General features: G+C 38.0%; 2 protein-coding genes across 2 annotated transcripts; one reads left to right on the top strand and one right to left on the bottom strand.

Annotated features, from left to right (window-relative positions):
- Positions 1-187: 187 nt before the first annotated feature.
- LOC109163541 (probable 1-Cys peroxiredoxin) lies at positions 188-8,714 on the bottom strand. Its single transcript, XM_019312290.1, has 6 exons — positions 8,471-8,714; positions 5,359-5,486; positions 1,413-1,497; positions 1,061-1,320; positions 713-976; positions 188-327 (listed from the first exon to the last, which is right to left on the bottom strand). The coding sequence occupies exons 1-5, from the start codon at positions 8,712-8,714 to the stop codon at positions 728-730; spliced, it is 966 nt and encodes a 321-aa protein (XP_019167835.1). The 3' UTR covers positions 188-327; positions 713-727.
- A 297-nt stretch (positions 8,715-9,011) lies between these two features.
- Positions 9,012-9,923, top strand: LOC109163540. The gene has a single exon (XM_019312289.1). The coding sequence runs from the start codon at positions 9,012-9,014 to the stop codon at positions 9,921-9,923; it is 912 nt and encodes a 303-aa protein (XP_019167834.1).
- Positions 9,924-24,491: the final 14,568 nt, after the last annotated feature.

Genomic DNA, 24,491 nt, shown 5'->3' with positions numbered 1-24,491 from the left:
TACGTTGAAATGCGTTTTACCTATACGTATCACATACTGCAAAACGCATCTACCCAGATGCGTTAAACTAATAATACGTTTAACGTATGTTAGTCATTTTTCCTCTTAGTTTGAAAAGATCTGAGAAGATTATGGACAATTAACAGACACTGAGACACATAATCATATCAATGTTGAAAAGTAGGAATAAACTTGAAATTTTCTGCAATATTCCGACTCAACCACTGCTTGAAAATGCATACATACATAATAAACTATATAAGCTCGAAGCAGCAATCTTATATTCTCAGCTTAATCGTCTTATTTAGGAGGGGGATCGGAAAGGTGATATATATATATATATATATATATATATATATATATATATATATATATATATATAGTGTCAGGTTTCTGTGAAGTCAGGTCTTCTCGTGCAGTCAGTGCGGCGTACACCATTAGGTATGCATTAATGCATCACACAGTGTTCGTAAATATGCCGTGTGGTGTATTTTTTTTTTGTGTGGTGCATTTTTTTACATTTCATTCTTGTGTATTTTCAAACACTATATGATGCATTTATGCATATATAATATTGTATGTCGCACTGACCGCACAGGAAGACCTGACCGGAACCAATATATATATATATATATATATATATATATATATATATATATATATATATATTATATATATATATATATATATATATATATATATATATATATATATATATGGTGTTATATTAAACATTGGTGACAAGGCGGAGATAATCCTTGCCGGAGGGGAGATCAACGGTGTTAAATCCCTGCGAGAACTGCTTCTTGGCCTCGTCGGTTGAGACGCTGGGAGAGATAACCACCGCCTCCCCGGGCTTCCAATTCACCGGCGTCGCAATCTTGTGCTTCGCCGCAAGTTTCAGCGAATCCAACACCCTTATCACTTCATCCATGTTGGCGCCAGTGCTCGCTGGATACAGAAAGCTCAGCTTAATCTACAAATTAAATTAAACAAGCCGTGAAAATTGTCGCGGATGTGATAATAAATAAGATAGGGACAGTAAAAAGTAACTAAAAACCTTCTTATCCGCGGCGACGAAGTGGAGAGCCCAGCAAGGAACCTGGTTGCCGGCGGCGTCCTTCTCGTCGGGATCAACGATGATGGGGTATCCGACCTGGTGTCCTTTAGTGTAAGCTTCAATGTCTTTGATCCACACTTTGTGAGACTCGACGTCGTCGCAGGACAAACCAAGCAGCTTCACTCCACGCTCCGTGAACTTGTCGGCGTAGGCCGCCATCATCCCCAGCTCCGTCGTGCATACCGGAGTAAAATCACCTGAACCATATATACAGACCCATCAATTCAGTTCAGTCACCGAAAAATCAAGAAAACAGAAAAACAACAAAACTCATTCCATGAATACATATCAGGGTGAGAGAAGAGGACAACGAAGGTGTCTATGTAGTCATGGAGATTGAAGCTGCCATGGGTGGTTTCAACTTCAACATTGGGGATCTCGTCGCAGAAAAATGACTAAAATCTGTAGTGGTGGGATCGGCGGTAGCAAAACGCATCTGGCAAATGCAATAAACGTATTATTCATTTAAGGCATCTACCAGATGCGTTTTGCAGTATGTGATACGTATACGTAAAACACAGTTGGGAAATGCGTTTTACCTATACAATACCAGTGTTGTAAAACTCGGCCGCCTAGCCGCCTAGGCGCTAGGCGGCCACTTGCCTTGGAGTTTTGGCCTATAGGCGGCCAAAACTCGGTCGGCCGCCTAGGCGGCCTGGGCGGTCAAACTCGGCCGAGTCGGTCAACTCGGCCAACTCGGCCGAGTCGACCGATTTCGTCCGATTTCGACCGTTTTGACCGATTTTGATCGATTTTGTCTGATTTTGACCGATGTCGTCTTTCATTAATTATTGATTTTAATATTATTATGACATTATGACTTATAAATTATCATTATTTCATTTATTTAGATGTATTATTTGAGTGAACGTTGAAAACAACCTCATTAAAATTGTCGAACTACAAGTCTGTCACTATTTTTTTAAATTTTTTTGGTGCCCGCCTAGCGCCGCCTAGAATCCGCCTAGGCGCCGCCTAGACCGCCTAGGCGCTAGGCGCTGCCCGGCCGCCCGACTAGCGCCTAGCGCCTACTGCAACCTTGTACAATACCTAAGCCGCAAATTCTACTTGGGGTTTAAGAAATTCCAAGAAATTCCGGAAAAAAAAAAATATTTACTGGGACAAACCCAAAAACACAATTCCCAACTTGGGTTTACATATTTTTGTCCAAAAAAGAAAAGTCAATACACATTTTTAAAAATACATGTTGGTCAGTACACATTTTAGTCATTTTTCCACGGGGGAGAGGCTGGGCGGTGGTTATTGGTATAATTGTTTGGCTGTGGTCGATTTGTGAGGCTTGGGGATTTAAAAATTTTAATAACAATATACGATGAAATAAAATAAAATAAAAACTAAAATGGTGTACGACGTCGTATTGTTGTCTTTTTTTTTTTTTTATTTATAACGTCGGTTATCGACGTTATATATTTTTTAAAAAAATTTTTAAATTGAATTAACTTTTAACGTCGATTATGTATAAAATCGACGTTAAAAGGGCGACGTTGTATGTGAATTCTGTAACCCCATGTGGCTTCATACCTGCACAAACAATTTGAAACTCTTTCAAATGTTTATGTGGGTGTTCATTAGCCAAACCTCGAAAAATTGGGAGTAAATGAATCAAATCTCTATCTCTATCTCTATCTGTATATATATTATATTATAAAGCGAAAAGGTTGGCACAACAATTTCCCCCCCAAAAACTTAAGGGCATTTTTGTGAAACCAAACTCATAAATATTAACTAACCCTATAATAATAATAATAATAATAATAATAATAATAATAATAATAATAATAATAATAATAATAATAATAATAATAATGCTATTATCACAAAATATATAAGTATTTACCTTAATAATACTAATTATTCTTATTAAACCCTCCCCATAATTCTGACAATCCTAAATTGTCTAATAATTATTTATTATTTAATAATAATAATAATAATCTCTATCTCTCTCTTTCTCTCTCTCTCTCTCTCTCTCTCTCTCTCTCTCTATATATATATATATATATATATATATATATATATATATATATATATATATATATATATATGTAAAAGTTCAGGTGTGAACTTCAGTTATCATGTGAACTTGTGCACTTATACCGGCCGTGCATTTGAGCTGATCAATGGTCATGAATTAATGTGCACGTCGACCAGGTGCACCGCATCCCATCTAGTAATTTGTACACAAGGGGTATTTTGGTCTTCTACTTAAATTGTTTTACCATTGGTCAGCAAAATGGTTGGCACAAAATTTTTTCTCCCAAAATTTATGGGCATATTTGTCAAATCAAAATTTGGATTATTTTAGTAAATTAAATTATTAATTGACCAGTTCAACAAGACTGTGGAGTACATTGTGAGGAGAAAATATAGGCAGAAAGAGAGGAAGGTTCAGCTTGAAATGTCGGCTCTGTTTGGCAAACCTAGCTGAAAAGCTATAAGCTAGGAGCTGAAAGCTGAAAAGCTATAAGCTCGGAGCTGAAAACTGAAGAGCTGTTAAGCTAGCTGTTATGATTGAAAGTGTTTGGTAAAATTAACTTTTTGATAAGCTGATAAATGTAAAAAGACCAAAACGGACATCTTCATAAAATTTAAATTAGTTTGTTTACATATTAAAATTTAACATTTTGTCTTTAAAAAAATTAACATTTTGAAATAAAACTATTATCATAATCAGGATCTATCTAGAATCTCATAATGAGGTATCAATATTGTTGCAAATCTAATAATAATAATAATAATAATAATAATAATAATAATAATAATAATAATAATAATATTTGCAGTGAAAATTGCTGATAAAAGAGAAGAGAAATGGATTTTAATTGGGAAGGGTAATTATGTCATTTCTTTAAAATAATAAGGATAAAGATGGAAAAAATGTTAGGAAGCTAGGAGCTTATTTTGAAACGCTACCTAAGGTAGCGTTCTAAAATAAGCTCTTATTTTAAGTTAGGAGCTTATTTTGGGAACATTACCAAACAGAGCTTATAGCTCATTAGTAGCTCAGAATAAGCTATAAGCTCCTAAATAAGCTTTGCCAAGCAGAGCCAAAGCAGAGCCGTCATGTAAACTTCCAACTTCCTGTTGGCCTTTCAGTGGCCCCGCGGCTAAGTCACAGATCTGAACTACCAAGTATTATTTAGTTTTTTTTTTTTTTTTTAATTGTGAATCAATATAAAGTAGGCAGATTTGTCCAAAGATAAAATAAATTTAAAGGTCAAAATAACCGAATAAGCTAACTACAATTAATAAAAAATTATATAGTCAAAAATCTTCATCCAAATTTAGAGAGATTTCAGAGACAAAGTTGAAGATAAAAATAAGAAACCATCAAATTCACACTGAAATTGATGATTTTTTACCTTTTATCTTCAACTTTGTCTTTGAATTTTCTATTGAAGTCTAGAGTTTAATAAAAAATTCACCAAAATCGAGCAAAATTCGAATTTCAAATTGAAGCAGCTAAAGGCACGAATTTTATTTAAAATAAAAATATAAAAAAAAATTTAAACATATCGATTTCTAGGAAAAAAGTCCACGAAAAAAAAAAAAATCTAACTTTAACTTAAAATTGAAAAACAAAATTACCCCTAAATACCTAGATATTATTATAGTAATTTTGTGTTAATCTTCGTTTACATTCTTTTATGAAATTATTATGATAACGACGGTGGTTTTGATAATTTTATAGGATTTTCTGAAACTTAGAGTCAGAATGTTGATTTCGAGGTTTGTACATGCTATTCAATTTTCTATGCTTTTTCATCCTACTTTGCCTTTTTCTCGAGTGAGTAGGAATGTGACGGTGAGGAAAGAAAAAAAGAAAATAGAGAGAATATTTTTTAACCAGAAGTTTCTATGTTTTCTTATACAAATTTATAATTTTAAATTTATTATAATAAATAATTATTAGGGTAAGTATAATTTATTTTATATTGTGGACACGTTATTTTTAATAATTTTAATTTAATAATATTATACCTTATAATTTATTTTATATTGTGGACACGTTATTTTTAATAATTCTTATTATCATAACATAACATAGTCCGTGCATCCCACGGGGATCATACTAGTCAGATTTTATAGCAAAATCAACCTCAATATTTGATATTCTTCTCCCAATATTTGATATTCTTATACATAGAGGTTGTTGGTTTAGATTCGGTGTATCTAGCTCCAAGTGTTCTATTGTTTGGTTTCGCCATTTTACTTACAACCTCCTCATTTATTGGATCACTGGTTGAATTTACCTCTTCAGAGCTTGATGAACTATTTCTTAACTTTGTTTCTTTCCTTAGCTGCCTTGCAACTTTCTCAGTTTCAGGGATATATTGCAATTCTCCTGAATGAGAGGAAAGAGACATGCAACACTAAGGACCACATAAGCAATCACAATGAATACTTCAAGAAACGATTTAGTTCCCAAATAATGGTGCCAAAATTTGGCAGAGTTGTCAAACCCCTACAAAATTAATACTAACCCACTCCACTAATTTGTAGTAGTGGTAAGACAAGGTCGAATCTTTAAAAAAAAACTAATGGGTCTCATTTCTTAAATTAAAGGACCAAAAATAGGAAAAATAGTTTGAAAGGAATAAATAAAATAAACTATAATTGTAAACAAGTTCAAGGATACTGAATTCTGACTAAGGAAAAGAAATGGTAAAGATATGATTTAGATCGTTGGCTCTTAATAAAAATAAGGGGAAATGGCATTTTTTCCTCTCTGAGTTATATACTTATAGTACTTTTTTCCCCTGAATTATTTAAGTGGCTCTTTTTCTCCCTGAAATGTTAAATGGACATATTTACCCTTAAAATAAATATTTTATTTATTTTTCTTCTCTAATAAGTTATTACTATAATTTGGTTCAAACCAAAGATACTATAGCAACCAAACCAAAATATTCCAATTACAATTTATAATCAAAACGCAATATTTAGAGTTTATTAAAATCGCGAACCGGAATGGCCGGTTCATGTTCCGAACTGAAAAAATAAAATACATTTATTGTTGAATTTAGACTATTTTAAAATAAAAAATAAAATTTTAAAATAAAGACGGTTCAAAATCGCGAACCGGATCTGGAACTGCCGGTTCACGGTTCATGATCCAGTTTTTTTTATTCATAAATTTAATAAATTGAAATCCAAATATTGGGTTCTAGATCTGAATCATATCCGAAAACTTTTAATTCGATTGCTATAGTGTCTGGTTCAGTTCGAACTGAACCATGGTAATCGCTACATATACGCAATAATTTGTTGGAGAAGTAAAATAAATAAAATGTTTAGTTTAAGGGTAGAAATGTCAATTTAATATATTAGGGGGAAAAATCACCACTTTTAAAATAATTGAGGGGGCTAATGTGCTTACATAAATAATTGAGGGGGAAAAAGTGCTATAAATATATAACTTAGGAGGAAAAAATGTCATTTTCCCTAAAAATAAAGTTGTACTTAGCCAAAAACTAATTAGGATAGCCATAACTAGCATTTGATCTCTTGAATTAATTGATTCAAACTAAACATTCAAACTATCAACTATTATTGGATAAACTAGTGACCATAGAGTTCCATATTCAACAAATAAAAACACTATTACACTTTAATGGAAAATAACTAAGCCTATATCACGAATTGAGATAGCTAAAACCTGCAACTTAGTCTTCCTATCCTTCATGCACTAATTACAGCAACATAATCAAATACAGGTTACTGGGTCTAATCGTTCATGACAATTACGGATCATAAACACTACTTAGATAGCAATAGAAAAAGAAGTAACCAACTAAGTTGTTAATTTAATTCATTATCAACATTTCCTAGAAATTTTAACTTCAAAAGAACATAAAATACGGGAATCCAACAAATCAATGGAAATAAAACCTCCCTAAATTCACAATTGAAACTTCAATCATAATTAAGAAAATTTAGCTAAACATAGAACTAAATGTTGAGCATATAGTCATTAATGTGCAATCCAACTATTAGCTTAACTTTTGTTGAGATGGAGCACATACTTCAATTTGGTATCAGAGACCAACGAAACCCGCACACGTGAGGGGGCTAAAAGCTTAAGCTAATAGTCGGATTGCACATTAATGACTATATGCTCAAAATATAAGAAAAATGAAAAGAAAAATCTACTAAAATACATCAAAATAACTCTCATTTTATAGGATTCCAAATCAACAATCTTCCCTTCAATAACTAGTTCCTATAACAAATTCTTCAACTTCAAAAGATTGTTTTATTCCCTCTAAGAATGACCGGTCGAAGTTGCTTGGTCCAAAGTTCTTTCCGGCTTGCGCCTTCTCCATCCAGTCGTTATGGTAAAAAACGGAGTCGTTTCTTTAAGTAAAGAAACGGTCCGCCGTTAAAGTTAACGGAGTCCGTTTGTTTGGTGTATTAAACACCAACTGACACTACAGTATATTTAAACCGACACTGCAGTTATATCAAAATGATACTGTAGTTATAGTGAAATGAAACTGCAGTGTATATAAAATGAAACTGAATAACGTTTCACATATTTAAGTGTATATTGTACAATGAAGCTGTAATTATATCAAAATGATCATGTAGTTGTGTTTTAATGAAACTATAGTGTATATAAAATAAAATTAAATAACATTTTCACATATTTGAGTCTATAAATATCGAATGAAACTATAGTTATATCGAAATGAAACTGTAGTTGTGTTGAACTGAAACTGCAGTGTATATAAAATGACATTGAATAACAGGGTTACTTTTTTATGAAAGGGTGCGAAACGGCGGAAAACAAACACCGTTTCTTTTCATTTAAAAAAAGAACGCACGGTACATGATTACCGTGGTGCATGATATAATTTGCTTTCTCCATCTCGCGTCTGCAACATGTCCGTGCGTAGCCCAAAGAAAAGGAAACAGAACATGAGAACACATTAGAATGTAATTTGGGGCTTGCTAATTAAATATCAAGTGGGACCACAAAGCAATATAATATTTTTGTTTATCTAACTTAGCTTTATAAGCGTCTTTATTATTTTATTTACTAAGTTCTCTGAACCAAATATAACAAAATATACTAAAAACAATAAAATATAAGATACAAATACTGAAATTAAACTATAAAACTTTTTAAAATTAAAGATATAAAATATGCTCATCATTGTGCTGATGGCTTCTTGAGCTTCATTTATTTTGACAAATAAAGTGCTCAACAAGTTGTCCTCATCTTCTTGCCTGTCTTCGATTAGATTCCTTTTCAACTTCCACAAGTATTTTTCCAGTTCCTTTTCCTTTTGTCGAATTGGAATGGTAATCAACTGCATTTCTGACTCCTTCTCAATGGGATCGGAACTGCCACTGCTTCATCAATATTATCAGATTCACTGGATTCAGAAGACTCTAAAAGGACAATCTTCCTTCTCTTGGTTGATCTCAAACCTACAATTTGAACCTCAGCTTGAACAATAGCTATATCATTTAAATTTGCTTCTGAAACCACATATTCACTTCCATTCAAGAGCAAACATTTCTTCCGGCCTTCTCCATTTCTGGATCGGACCAACTTTTGAAACATGTGAGTGATAATTTTCAAGTCTCCAATTCCTCCATTCCTTTATTCTTGCAAGTTCACCAGTTGCCACATAAGGTACAATGGTAGTGATATTGTAAGATATATTAAGTATAATATATTTAATATAATATATATATTAAATATAATATAATATATCTATAATATATATTAAATGTAAAGTTTCTCTCTGCCCTGGTATCTAGGGTTTCTCTTTCTCTCTGCCCTGGAATCTAGGGTTTTTGCTACGTTTTTGCGAATCACGATCGACGATCGGAACTGGAGCTTGGTTCGACGTTTGGCATGGATACCCAGGACATAGTCGATAACACCGCTGATATTACGTTGGAGGATGAAGATCTGGGGGTGCGTTTTGAAGAGGAGCCGACGGGGGGGATTGATCATACAGTGCAGAACCAGACTTGGTCGATAGTGGGGCGATTATTAACGGATAGGCCGATCAGAACTGAGATGATGAAAAGGGTGTTGGCGTCGGTTTGGCGACCGCTAATGGGCATTGAGGTCGTGGATGTGCAGCCGAACCTCTTCCTGTTCACTTTTTTCGACGAGCCGGATAGGCGCTGTGTACTGGAGGAGGGGCCATGGGCTTTTGAGAATGCTACATTGCTATGCCAGCCTTTGCATGGTAATGATAACCCTACGCAGGTGGCGTTGAATACAGTGGACCTGTGGGTACAAGTTTTTGATCTTCGGATTGGATATCGTACCGAGAAGGTGTTGGAAAAGGTTGGGGACTTCGTTGGGGTATATTTGCGGGTGGATGATCGAAATTTCATGCGTCCGTGGGCTACTTTCTATCGGGTGAGGGTTACGCATGATGTGGCTATGCCTCTGAAGCGCCGCATGAAGATGATCCTTCGGGATGGCACGTGGGTGTGGGTAAACTTTAAGTATGAGCGCCTGCACATGTTTTGTTTTTTCTGTGGCAAATTGGGGCATACGGACAAGTTCTGTCTGGATGCGAGACGATCAACACTCATGCCCGAACAATATTTATACGGACCGTCCTTGAAGGCGGGAGGTACGAGATGGACCAAGGTGCTAGGTGAAAAGTGGTTCAGTCTTGGGCAGGAACGCCACCGCGAAATTGGGTACGGTGGGGCGTCGGGGGGAGAGGTGCGTGCTGTGGTGTCTGCCGGGCCAGTGGCTGGTGAGACGGCATGCCGGGGGGTAAAGGGCAGTTTGGGTGCGTGAGGACAGTACAGTGAGGGGTTTGGGTGGGGGCAGTCCAATGGGGGGTTCGGGTGGTGGGGTTGAGACGGATTTGGGGGTTCGGGTGGACCCCAAGAGGCGTTGGGGGGCGGATGGTGGTGTGGTGGTGTTGGATGGGGGCATGCAAGTGGAAACTACTCCTTCTTTTTTGGTGGGACCTGGGGACCAGGCCCGCCGTTCCCAATGAGTACCATGTTTTGGAACTGCCGTGGCTTGGGCAATCCACGGACGGTTCGAGAAATACAGGACATTGTGTCCAAAAGGAAGCCAGATTTTATTTTTTTGATGGAGACGATGGTGGATGGTAGTCATGCTGAGAGGTTACGAGTTAAACTGGGCTTTGAGGGGTGCTTCAAGGTAGATAGCGACGGTCGAAGGGGGGATTGTGCTTTTTATGGGCTAAGAACAATTACGCTAGCTTGATCAGTTATACTTCTAATCACATTGACTTGGTGTCCCTGCCGGGAAAACCACAATGGCGGCTCACGGGTTATTATGGCTATGCTCAGAGGAACAGGAGAAGGGCGTCATGGGACTATTTGAGGTCACTTAAGGGAGCTTCTGAGTTACCTTGGGTGGTTCTGGGGGACTTTAATGATCTGTTGGCCCAATCGGAGAAGAGGGGAAGATTGCCGCATCCGAATGGCTTGATTGAAGGTTTCAGTGAGGCGCTGGAGGACTGTGGTTTGTTGTCTCTTCCAATGATTGGCTATCCGTTTACTTGGGAAAGGGGCAAGGGTACTGTTGATTGGGTGGAGGAGCGGCTTGACAGGGTGGTGGCTAGTATGGATTGGCTGGGTTGCTATGATAGGGCGAGGTTGTACAATATTCGTACGGACTCGTCGGATTATTCGGCTCTTTTCTTGGATATTTATGGATTGGTACATGCTGCTAGGCCACGTAGTTTTCGTTTTGAGAATGCGTGGTTGCTGGATGAGGGGTGTAGGGGAGTGGTGGAGCAGGAATGGGCCAGTTCGCAAGGAATGGACATGCAGGCAAGGCTAAATCAGTGTAGTAGAGGCCTGAAAACGTGGGGTGGTGATCGGCATCACAAGTATGGTAAGCGTATTGGGGTGTTACGAAAGGAGATGGACAAGCTGCGAGCCTGTCGTGATCCGGTATCTTTGGCCGAGTTTGCACGATTGGACATTAATCTAAATATAGCCCTATCTCAGGAGGAGGCCTTTTGGAAGCAGCGAGCTAAGCAGCACTGGCTGCATGGTGCGGATCGTAACACCAAGTTCTTTCATAAGTATGCATCCCACCGAAAGAAGAAGAATGTTATTGAGAAGTTAAAGAGTGACAATGGGGTTTGGCAGGAGGGTCAGGCTTTGGAGTCTCTGGTTACTTCGTATTATAAGCAGATTTTTGCCTCGGGAGGTTCCCCTGGGCCTTTCAGGGTGGATTTTATGCGGGCTCGAGTGACTGACGCTCATAATGCTGATCTCTTACGTCCTTTTGAGCCAGAGGAGGTACGGGCGGCTTTGTTTTCGATGGGCAAGGATAAATCCCCTGGGCCGGATGGCATGAATCCTGGTTTTTACCAAGCCTTCTGGGATGTCATCGGTAAGGATATCACTGCTTTTGTGCTAAATTGTTTATCCCAGTCATCTTTTCCTGATTGTTTGAATGATGCGAACATAGTATTGATCCCTAAAAAATGTGTTCCTGAGCATGTTTCTGATTTACGCCCAATCGCTCCGTGTAATGTTATTTATAAGATCATGGCTAAGATGTTAGCGAATCGTATGAAACCCTTGCTTGAGAGTATTATTTTAGAATCACAAAGTGCGTTTCTGCCGGGTAGGTTGATCTCGGATAATATTCTGATTGCATCTGAGGCTGGACACTACTTGAGGAGGAAACAATTAGGCCAGGTAGGGTGGGCTGCGTTGAAACTTGATATGGCTAAGGCTTACGATAGGATGGAATGGTCCTTTGTGAATGATATGTTATTGGGTCTGGGTTTTGATGCAAGGTGGATACAACTGATTATGTTGTGTATTCAAACTGTGCGTTATAGGGTATTGGTGAATGGCAGGACTACAGAAGAGATTGTGCCTACAAGGGGACTACGGCAGGGGGACCCTTTGTCACCTTACTTATTCATAATTTGTGCAGAAGGTCTATCATTACTTTTGCAGGATTCACATGCAAAGGGCCTAATTCATGGTTGCAGGGTAGCCCGGGGGGCGCCACCGATCTCACATTTGTTTTTTGCTGATGACAGTTTACTCTACTTTAAAGCTAATCTGCAGGAAGCATTGGAAGTAAAGAGATGCCTAAGTGTTTATGAGTCCTTTTCTGGCCAGTCGGTGAATTTTCATAAATCAAACATTTCGTTTAGTAGGAATACTCACGAGGGTATGCGGGATCTTGTTTCAGGGGTTTTGGTGGTTTCTCAGGCTGAGGATTTCGGGAAGTACTTGGGATTGCCATCAGTTGTTGGCAGGAACAGGAGGGCGGTTTTTCCTTACATTGAGCAAAAGCTGAGACAGAGGTTCGGGTCATGGAACAAGAGGTTGCTGTCTAAGGCTGGTAAGGAGGTTCTGTTGAAGAGTGTTGCACAGGCCATGCCAACCTACACTATGAGCATCTACCTTATCCCGATCACTTTATGTGCTTCATTGGAGAGACTAATGAACAGGTACTGGTGGGGGCAGGGTGGTCAGGATAGCAGCATACACTGGTTGGCCTGGGATAGGATGTGTAAACCCAAGAAGCATGGTGGAATGGGCTTTAAACGGTTACATGAGTTTAATTTAGCACTACTGGCTAAGCAGGGGTGGCGGCTCCTAACAAACCGCACTTCTTTAATGGCTCGTGTTTTCAAAGCAAGGTATTTTCCGACTACATCTTTTTATGAGGCTGTTATGGGTGGTAACCCGAGCTATGTTTGGAGAAGCATTATGGCTAGTCAAGATTTATTAAAATCTGGATGCAGGCGCAGGATTGGTAATGGAGCATCTACACAGGTTTGGAAGGCTCCTTGGCTCCCGGATCGCCAAAATCCATACATTGAAACTGATCAGGTGGATCACGCCCATCCTATGCGTGTTTCGGACCAGATTGATTCCCACACGGGAACCTGGAACCATGAGATCTTGCATCACCTTTTTAATCCACGGGATGTAGATTTGATTTTGCGTTTGTCGGTGTGTATGGAATATGAGGATATATGGTACTGGGAAGGTGACATAAGGGGTTGTTATTCGGTTAAAGATGGTTACAAAAGGTTAGGATTTTTGAATCTCGACCCAGCATCGGTATGGAACAATGTTTGGAAGCTACAGGTTCCCCCCAAATGGAAGGTCTTTTTATGGAGAGCCTTATCGAATATATTGCCCTCCCTGGATAATTTGTTGATTAGGAGGGTTGACATTGTTAATGTCTGCCCATTATGTGGCTTAGTTGAGGAGTGTGTCATGCATATATTCTGCTTGTGTCCTTATGCTATTAATGTTTGGCAACTTTCTCAGTTTCAAATTCCCCCTTTTGTCAACAGGAATTTCTTACAGTGGACGGAGGAATGGCTTGGTGGTACTACGGGTTTTACACGTGAGCAACAAGGGAAAATTTGTGGCATACTTCATAGTATTTGGACTGCCAGGAATTCGACAGTATGGGAATCTGCCGTGCCTCTGCCAACGATGCTCATTCGGCGATGCTTGGCGAATTGGACTTCATGGGTGGATAGCCAGCAACGTATTTATGGAGAGAACAGCACCCGGGCAGTGCAGTCTCATGCATCTGGTGAGACTTCGGCGCCCTCAAGCCGGTGTTTTGTTGATGCCGGTTTTCACGGCCCCGAACGCTATGCAGCATTTGGATTTGTGGTATTGGATGCTAATTCTACCTTTGTGGCAGCGGCTAATGGCCCATTGCCGTGCCCATATGAGCCCCTATTGGCGGAAGCTATGGCAATATGTGAAGCCCTCTCTTGGTTGAAGGATAACGGATACTCAGGTGGCAAAATCTATACCGACTCAGCAGTTTTGGTTACACGTCTTAGTAATGCTAGTTCGTTTCACAATTATTTTGGTTTCATTCTTTTATCTTGTATTCGTTTGTTAATTGCTTTACCCGGTTCTCAGGTCTTATTTATTAATAGGGAGGCCAATCATGTGGCGCACTCCCTATCTAAACATGTATCTGCTCTGGCAGAATGCTCATTCTAGAGGGATGTTCCACCTCCTTTTATTCTGCCCCTAGTGGCTAATGCAATCTGATTCATTTGGCTTTCAAAAAAATCTATAATATATATTGAATATAATATATCTATATATTATATTTATATATATTGAGAAGAGAGAGAGAGAGAGGAATAGATAAGTGATTGTATTGATGATTTAAAATGCTTGAATATAAAGACTATTTATACTAAACAACAAAACTAACAAAGTATAAATTTAGGGAAGTAAAGCTCCCCATGTACCACATAGCTTTCATGTAATGCTGCCACATTCCCATTACACAACTCTACTAACTGCTCCTTATTCCCATTTACTTGGTTTAATAATAATTATAATAATATTATTACTATAACATTGCCTCCTTTAAACCAAGTTGGATATATTGGTCATCCCAATTTCCTTCTTCAACTTGATAAATGTCTCTGTCTTCAGCGGCTTCGTAAAGATATCTGCAACTTGACATTCACTTGAACAATACTCAATGTTGATTTGTTTTTCAACAACCAACTCTCTGATTTTGTGATACTTAATATCAATGTGTTTGCTGCGACCATGAAAGATTGGATTTTTGGACAGTGAAATTTCTGACTTGTTGTCACAAAAAATAGTTGTAGGTGCTTTCTGCTCGTGTTATAGGAACTCCAAAATTCTCCTCAGCCAAACTGCTTGAGTAGCACAGTTTGCTGCTGCAATATATTCTGCTTCTGCGGTTGAAAGTGTTACGATCTGCTGCTTCTTTGAAGACCAAGAAAATATGGCTGAACCAAGATAGAAGGCATATCCTGATGTGCTTTTTCTGGTCTCAACATCTCCAGCCCAACCAGCCCAATCACTGTCTGTATATCTAACAAGCTTCACAGCTTCATTAGTAGAGTAAAAAATTCCATCATTACTTGTACCTTTGACATATCTCAGAATTCGCTTTGCTGCAGCCCAATGTGATTCTTTTCGTTCCTCCATGAATCTGCTAAGTATCCCAACTCCAAAAGAAATATCCGGCCTTGTTGCCACCAGATACCTCAGACTTCCAATTAAACTTTTATAAGCTGTAACATTCACATTCTTACCACATTCATCTTTGGACACCTTTAACTTTTCAGCTAACGGAGTCGAAACTGGTTTGGAGTTTTCTATTTTGAACTTTTTCAAAATATCAGCAGCATACTTCTTCTGTGAAATAAAGATTCCACCGTCCATCTGAACAACCTCAAGGCCAAGAAAGTAAGACATAAGGTCCATATCAGTCATTTCAAACCTCTTAATGAGTGCCTCCCTGAATTCTGAGATTAGCTTCAAGTTATTTCCAGTAAAAACCAAATCATTAACATACAGACAGATTAGAACAATATCACCAGAATCCGTGCATTTGACATACAAAGTGTGTTCATGAGGACATCTCATAAAACCACTTTCAACAAAATATGAGTCAATGCAACCATACCACGCCCTAGGCGCTTGCTTTAAGCCATACAAGGCTTTTCTCAACCTGTACACTTTATTTTCCTCCCCTTTCTTCAGAAATCCTACAGGTTGCTCAACATATATTTCTTCTTCAAGAAAACCATTCAAAAAGGCAGACTTGACATCCATTTGATGCAATTTCCAATCATTTTGAGCAGCAAGAGAAATAACCTTCCGAACTGTATCAAGTCTACTTACTGGAGCAAAAACCTCAAAATAATCAATACCTGGTTTCTGCTTGTAACCTTTTGCTACCAACCGTGCCTTAAAACGGTCAATTTCTCTATCTGACTTGTACTTCGTTCTGTAAACCCACTTCACTCCAATTGGCTTCTTTCCTGGAGGTAAATCTGTTAACTCCCAGGTACCATTCTTTTCAATGGCACATATCTCCTCATCCATCACCTTAAGCCAATGAGTTTCTGTAGCAACCTCCTCAAAAGATAAAGGATCACAATCTGCAAAGAGAGCAAATTGAACAATCTCTTCATCAGACAGGTCATTATCATGACACAAAACATAATCCTGCAAGCGAGCTGGTAAGTGGCTCTCGCGCTGAGATCGTCGAACTGACGACTCTGGCTGGGAAGGAGACTGGACATTATCTACAATCTGTTGCACATCAACAATATTTTCAACAACAGGAATTACAACTGAACTTTCATCTTTAGCTAACCAATCCCAGGCACCATATTCATCAAAAGTAACATCACAACTTATAACAACCTTTTTAGTTTCAAGATTGTATAGTTTATAAGCCTTGGAAGCGTCACTAAAACCAATGAATATACATTTCTCACCTTTATCTTCCAACTTCTTTCTCAACGGATCTGACACATGTGCATATGCCAAACATCCAAAAATCTTGAGATATTTGATAGAGGGTTTTCTCCCACTCCATGCTTCTTCGGGTGTCTTATCACGGACACTCTTAGTTGGACACCTATTCAACACATAGAAAGCACAAGCAACAGCTTCAGCCCAAAAAGGCTTAGGCAGATTCTTGGATTTCAACATGCACCTTACCATATCCACGATAGACCTATTCTTCCTCTCAGCCACTCCGTTTTGTTGTGGAGTGTATCTAGTTGTCATCTAGTGTTGGATACCCTTCTTCTTCAGAAAATCATCACAGGCAATATATTCTGTACCTCTATCAGTTCTTAAGATTTTTAATTTCATAACCACTTTGCTTCTCAACAAAAGCCTTAAATTGTTTGAAAACATCACATGCTTCAGACTTTTGCTTCAGAAAGTAAACCCATGTTTTTCTACTGAAATCATCAATGAAAGTAATATAGTACTTACAACCTCTATGTGAGGGAACCTCCAACGAACACAGGTCTGAGTGAATAATCTCCAACTGTTTTGTAGCTCTCATTGACTTGCCCACGGGAAATGGATCTCTATGCTTCTTCCCAATCACACAAATCTCACAGATACAATCAGGGACATTCACAACAGGTAAATCAGAAACAAGTTCCTTTCTCGCAAGATAGTTTAATCCAGAGAAATGAAAATGCCCAAATCGCATATGCCATAACCAATTTTCATCACAAATTTCAGAATTAAAGCAAGCAAGGAGAGTATGCTTAATTTTCAAAGGAAATAGTCGATTTCGAGACATATTAACCTTTGCAATCAAAACTCCTTTAGCATCAGCAATGGTACAACACCCCTGAGGAATATCTATCTTATATCCTTTTTCTGACAATTGTCCCATACTCAACAAATTTTGGTGTAGTTCAGGAACATAGAACACATCGGATATAACATTGTGAGTACCATCCTTCAACTGAATAGAGATTTTACATTTTCCCAAAATTGGCACCTTTGACTTATTGCCAAATGTCACTTCAGACCGGACTGATTCATCTAGTTCAGAAAACAATTCTTTCTTCCCACACATATGGTTACTACACCCAGTATCCAAGAACCATATGTTTTTATCTGCAGAAAAACTATCGCTGGCTAAAAGTAAAGTTTCAGAACTCTCACCAGACTTTTTAGCAGTGTTTTCAGCAATGTTTGCTTGATTTCCACGATTGTTGTCCTCATTATACCAACAATCTGCAATTTTGTGCCCATACTTGCCACAATTGTAGCAATGAAATGGAAATTTACCTTGTTTGGTATTACCTCCACCTCTTCCTTGGTTGGAGTTACCACGTCCTCCTCCTTGGTTGAAGTTACCACGACCTCTTCCACTAGAAACTCCTCTTCCTCTTCCACGACCTCTACTAGATCCTCCACCTCTTTGATTAATGTCAGTCACTTTAAGGGTGACTTGACTCTTCAAAGCTTCTTCAGCTAGTGGTTCCGATTTTGACGCAATTCTGTCAATATGACTTTCTACCATACCTTTCAGCTCTGCAATTGATAAGAGCTCGGTTTTGTGTGACTCTGTTATTGAAGCCACCACATGGTCATACTTCATCGGCATAGTTCGAAGAACTTTTTCAACCACTGCACCATCTTCAATCGTATCTCCGTATAACCTCATCTTAATCACCATATCCATAAGACGAGTGAAATACGTATCTACTGTTTCTGTAGAGGTCATCTCACAATTATCGTACAACCTTCTCAATGACTGCAACTTAGACTTCTGCGCCCGATCAACTCCTTTGTGTGACATCTTTAAGATGTCCTAAGCTTGTTTTGCTGTTTGAGCACGAGCTAATTGCCCAAAAATGAAATAATGAACACCTTGGTGAATCTGACCCAAGGCCAATTTATCTCGCCGTATAACGCCTGCTTCAGCTCCTTCTTGTAGACCGGGATCAACAAAGCTCCAAAGATTTTGAGCTTGCAGATGTGTGGACATCATAATTTTCCAATAATTGTAATCGAGTTTCCCGTCCAATTTGGGACCCGACCATACAATATTGAAATTTGTTGCCATATTTCACTACGGGAAATATTTCGGGGTTGAAAGGTTGACTGGCTCTGATACCAAATGTAAGATATATTTAATATATATATTATATTAAATATATTATATTTAATATATCTTGCAGATATTCATGGCTGAGCTCACAACTTCTTCATTCTCAATTCCTCTAATCATCAATGGTGGTTCAATTCATTTGATCCAAATTCCTCAGCAACTGTACAGTTTTCCTCCCAGCTAGTTTTCTTCTCTTATCTTGAACAATTTTAACAAGAGGGGTATTGGAGCTCATGGTCCTTCTACTAATAGACACATATTTTTGTTACCTTTTCCCAAGTGTTTTAGGGTTTCTAAACAAATATTTGTAACTAGCAATAATGTTCTTGCATCTTCTCTACTAGAGGTGTGACATCTTTACAAAAATTCACCAACTTCTTAAACACATAGGCCCTGTTTGGTAAAATGGCTGTTAGCTGTTAGCTGACTGTGTTAATTAGAAGGTATAAATAGTTGATAACATTAGTTGATTGTAGAAAAGTGTTTGGTAAATTAGCTATTATCTGATAGCTGTTTGGTATAATTTCTTTTCTCAAAAAGTTAATTGAAAAAGTTGCTTCGAGCAACGCGCTTTTTAAATTTTAGCCTTTTGAAGTTGCAAAAAGCTAATTAACCAAACATTTATATTGATATTTTAACTAAATTAAACAATTAATAATGGTCAAATAAACCAAAATTGGCCTATAGGCCAATTTTTTACCAAACAGGGCCATAGCCTGCCGAGTTGAACCATATTCCCTCCAATACACCAACCATTATAGCAATTTTATGTGGCTTAATCTCACCTAAAGTAGCAAGCCTACACTCCGGGCACTTATACACTATATCAAGTAATTTTTCATACTCCCATTTCCAAGACCTTTTAAACCAGTAAGTGTCTTGGAATTTCTGAAGTTCTTTATCCTCTAATTAAATCCCAAAATTCATTGTAAGTGTAAAATTATTTACACATTAAACTTATTGGCTATTTTATTTAGTAATAGTTTTATTAGTTTTTAATTAACAATCAATTAGAGATGTTAGAATTTATTCTATTTTGGACCATGTGATATCTAAGTATGTGGATGGGATGCATTGATAAATGAAGAAGTCAGCAACGCATGAAGTTTTCAAAGAAAACAAAAGATGTGGCTGTGAATCATTCGAACAAATGAAGGCTATGATTAAGGATCACTAATGAGGCTTATCATCTAGTATTTAAGGAAGCTGTTCGAAAGAAGAAGATTGCCAACTTTGAGATTAATATTCAAGAGCGCACATCTGATTTACAAAGCTTTCCATTTTAATGTGTTTTATTATTTAATTCTTAAGAATATTTAATCTGTACGTAAGAATATTTAATCTGTACTACATGATCAGTACGTGGTACTACTGAAGCATCTGGTGAAGATTGTTCGGGTATTCGTGTGTCAATCCTGGATAAGTGTTAGAAAGAGTGGTAGTGGTAAAGGCTGGAGGCCATCTGTATTTACCTCTTGTAATACTCCTTTTGGTGAACATCTATAGTGTATTGGGCAGACGCGGGTTGCCCCGCAGACGTAGGAGAAGGAGCTCCGAACTGCGTAACAATTCCTTTGTGTTTTTACATTCTTTTATACTTACAGCTTTCATTATTTACATTTGCTTAAACAAGTTTAATTAATGAACGTAACTAGTGCATAACTTAATTAACAAGTAAAAATACATTGCTTATTGTTTTTCAAGTTTCACAGTGCAATTTCAATTGTTATCAGAGCCTGCAGACTTAATTTATTAGTCTGTCAATCTGGCTATTCCGTGTATCTTGAACTCAATCTTTCAGCGGCTTTTATTGTTTTTCTTTATTCTGTTAATTTGTTCAATCTCACGGGTTGTTGAGTGTTACAGAATGGATCGTGTTAAAATTCTTGCCCAGCTGATTGGCGACAACTACGCCTATTGGAAAGCTCGTACACGTACACACCTAAAAGATCAAGGTGAAGCAGTATGGCGATCTGTGGTAACAGGTTGGACTCATCCGACCAAAGCCAGCTCTAGCACTGACGGAACACAAGTAGCCAAACCTGAAACCGAGTGGTCTCAAGCTGAGATAACCAGCGCTGGAAACAATGATAAGGCCTTAGACACAATTTATTCTCTTATGCATGAAAGTCAGTTTTCAATTGTTGCAGGTATTCCTTCAGCTAAAGGTGTTTGGGAAGCTCTTGAGTCAACTTACGAAGGAACTACATCGGTAAAACAATCAAAGCTGCAGCTGGTCCAGTCAGAATTCGAAGAGCTTCACATGAATGAGGATGAGACAATCATCGACTTTCACACACGCGTACAGGAATTGGCGAATCGCGCAATGGTCCTTGGTGAACCATTCTCGCAAGCAAAGCTTGTTAAGAAAATACTAAGATCTCTACCTCCCAGGTTTCGAATGAAAGTCACAGCCATCCAAGAGCATGATGACTGGGAGAATAAATCGGTTACTCAGTTAATGGGAAATCTTAAAACATATGAAATGGAAATCTTAACTAATCATACGAAAAAACAAAAAAATGTTGCATTTGCCGCTGAAGAAAATAATGTTGTATCCGATTCAGATGAAACTAGTGATGATACAGTTGTGTTCTTGACTAAACAGTTTTCAAAAATTTTGAAACAGGTATCCAAAAACACACGCAACAGAAATTCACAAAGGGGAGCAACGTCGTCCAAAACTGCGCCTAGGACAGAGGCGTCAAACTTCAAACAGTCTGTCTCACGTCCAGGACAGTCCAAAGAAAGATCCAACAATAAAGGAATCAAGTGTTATGAGTGCGAGGGCTTTGGACATGTACAAGCTTAGTGTGCTACCTATCTTCGACGCAAAAAATCTATGTCAGCTATTACCTGGAGTGATGACGAGCCTGACGTTGAAACAACTGGATCGGATGTCGAAGAAATCTCAGGTAACTTTGTTGCATTTACGGCACGAGTTACTGGCTGTTCAGAACCCATTGAAGACTCAGAAGGTGGTGAATATGTCTCTGCAGAAGATGTGGAACTAAATGCTTTATCTTTTGAAGCTGAGTTTAATAAGTTGTATCCCAAATGGGAAGCCTTACGAAAATTGAACTGCAAACTAGCTAGTGAGATAGAAATTGTAACCAATGCTAATAAAGTATATCAAACTCAAGTAGGTGATGGGAATGTCTTACTTAAAGAAGCAGCTGATCGAGAGGAAAGACTACAAAACGAAGTACAAACTGGCAGTGTACTACTTAAGGAGGCAACTGACCGAGAAGCTAAACTCCAGCAAGAAGTAGAGACCTTGAAATAGGAGCTCAGCACCTACAAACGACAAATCCAAATGATGGATACCACTTCAACACTTGATAAAATTCTTGATTCCGGGAGAAAAACTTCTGCAAAATTTGGCTTGGGCTTCACTGGAAGTAACTCCAAAGATAAGACCGTATTTGTCAAAGCGTCCGGACCTGATCCAGATGACATCCCTGAATCCAGCACTATAAAACACTCCTATGGTAAAGTAAGCGCAAATAAGATACATTATAAACTATATAATCCTGTTTGCCACTATTGCAGGTTACGCGGTCATACCAGTCCTGAATGCTACTACTTCTACAAGGATCAAAGAATAGAGAAGTTCAGGCACAAGAACATACAACCCTTCACAAAACAAATTTGGGTTAAAAAGACTGATTATATTTCGTTTGTTTCGTTTCACACTAAAAGTGCAGGAAGGGAAGAGAAATGGTACTTTGACAGCGGGTGTTCCCGTCACATGACAGGGAATGTCAAATTTCTGAACAATGTAAATACCAGTAAAGGTGAAGTTACCTTTGGTGATGGTGTCAAAGGTCAGGTGACTGGCGTAGGCACTCTAAATGTAGCTGGTTTGCCAAAACTGGACAAAGTGTTCCTTATCCGTGGTCTTCACGCTAATCTTATCACCATAAGTCAATTATGCGACCAAAACTGGAACGTATGTTTCACTAAAAATAGCTGCAGTGTGATGGACAAAATAAATCAATGTGTTATGGAAGGTAAAAAGGTCAACTGACAATTGCTATATTCTAACTAACATATCTTTTGTTGCAGGACCAGCATGAATGAAGCCGAGCTATGGCATCAAAAAAAAAAAGATCATCTAAGTTATAGACTCCTTGATAAACTTGTAAAAGTAGAAGGTGTTCGTGGTTTACCCAAGATGAAAGTCGAGTCAACTATCTGCAGTGCCTGTCAAGATGGGAAGCAAACCAAATAATCTCATCCAGCTCAACATACCATAAACACAAGTCGGTGCCTAGAATTGATCCACATGGATCTCGTTTGTCCAACTCAAACAAAAAGCTTCGGAGGTAAGAAATACATACTGGTATGTGTCAATGACTTTTCACGTTTTTCGTGGGTAATCTTTCTCAGGGAAAAATCTGAAGCACCTGAAGCATTCAAAACACTGGGATTAAAACTCCAAAAGGAAAGAAATGAATCCATTGTTCGAATCCGAAGTGATCACGGCAGAGATTTCAAAAACAAGCTGTTCAATGACTTCTATAACCAATCAGGAATCACTCATGAGTATTCAGCTCCAAAGACTCCTCAGCAAATGGGAAGGGTTTTATTAAACGCCAAAGGATTACCACAAAAGTTCTGGGCAGAGGCTGTAAACACAGCATGTCACATCATCAACCGAGTCTACCTTCGTCCAGGCACAACACAAACACCATACGAATTATGGAAAGGTAAAAAGCCGAACATTACATATTTTCACATTTTCGGCTCACGATGTTTTATATTGAAAGATAGGAATCCAGTCTCAAAATTTGAACCAAAAAGTGAAGAAGGAATCTTTCTCGTAATCGATGATCAACCACATGAGATTATCGAAGTTACTCAACCTGACTCAGTGACAGATCCTTAAGCTAACCGCCCTAAATCCCCTGACGCTGGTTCTTCGAAACCAGATCCTGAGCCATCTACCTCATCGCCCATATCTAATCAACCAGAACCTGAACCAGAGTCAGAATCAGACAACGATCGAGATGACATTGACATTCCAACACGCATCCACAATAGATCACCCATCTTCAAAATTAATTTTTCCATCATCGTTGGTGATAAAGTTTACAGGTTCATCACTCTCTAATTCCTTTTGATAATTCCTTGAATGTTTTTTTTTGGGTGTATTTGTCTAATGTGTCTTGTGAATTACCTACAAATTTTCCTATATCTAAAGCTGAGTTTTATGTGTTCTTTTACCTAATTTGGTGCCATCTACTTCAATATCCTTGCATTCATCAAAATCTTGAGATTCTTCATCTTTTCCAGTGTAATATTCTGCATCTGTGATATAATCTTTTTCAGGATAAGGGAATTTATCTTTTGAATTAATGGGTCTGTTCCTACATGCTCTTACATTGCATCTATGTCGTTTTTTGTGGGTGTGTCTCTCTATGATTGATTTGTCCTCTATTCCATTTTTTTTCTCGCAATTAGTTCTTTTCATTACCTACTACTCAAAATTGCAGATTGATTCTTTGAGTGTTGTTCTTGACTATTTTCTATGTGTTACTAAATGTTCTACTTGTGTTGTTGTGAGTGCTTTTAAACCTATTTTTTCTGAGGTTACTTTATTGGTGTTTCTTGTGTTGCATCTTTTGAATTCTCTATGGTTATTTGAATGAAAATTTGATGCATTTTGTTTAATATTTGTACAATATGTGAATGTGTTCTGTTGGTCCAGTCATGACCGTATCGGTGTTTTCTTGTGTACTTAATTGTGCTAAACTGTTATGAATTCTTGTCTGAAGTTGATTTATATGCATCTGTGCCTGATTTTGATCTATTTTAATCTCTGGCTGAATATGCTTTTCATAACCGTGCTTGTTTTGTTTGTGTGTTTTACCGTGCTATCTGGTATGAATCTGTGCTTGACTTTGCTTTATATGAATCTGTGCGTAAATGTGCTTTACCTGA

The sequence above is a fragment of the Ipomoea nil genome, unplaced genomic scaffold (genome assembly GCF_001879475.1).
Source record: "Ipomoea nil cultivar Tokyo-kokei standard unplaced genomic scaffold, Asagao_1.1 scaffold3030, whole genome shotgun sequence".
NCBI classification, from domain to species: Eukaryota; Viridiplantae; Streptophyta; class Magnoliopsida; order Solanales; family Convolvulaceae; genus Ipomoea; species Ipomoea nil.
This window is presented reverse-complemented; position numbering and strand designations above follow the sequence as displayed.

What these genes read in the sequence shown, in the direction of transcription:
- LOC109163541 (XM_019312290.1), bottom strand. Translation starts at nt 8,714, where the DNA reads ATGTTTCAAAAGTTGGTCCGATCCAGAAATGGAGAAGGCCGGAAGAAA. An exon ending in CGTTGTCCTCTTCTCTCACC is followed by an intron (nt 1,321 to 1,412) that starts CTGATATGTATT and finishes GTATATATGGTT; the next exon opens with CAGGTGATTTTACTCCGGTA. An exon ending in TCGTCGCCGCGGATAAGAAG is followed by an intron (nt 977 to 1,060) that starts GTTTTTAGTTAC and finishes TTTAATTTGTAG; the next exon opens with ATTAAGCTGAGCTTTCTGTA.
- LOC109163540 (XM_019312289.1), top strand. Translation starts at nt 9,012, where the DNA reads ATGGATACCCAGGACATAGTCGATAACACCGCTGATATTACGTTGGAG.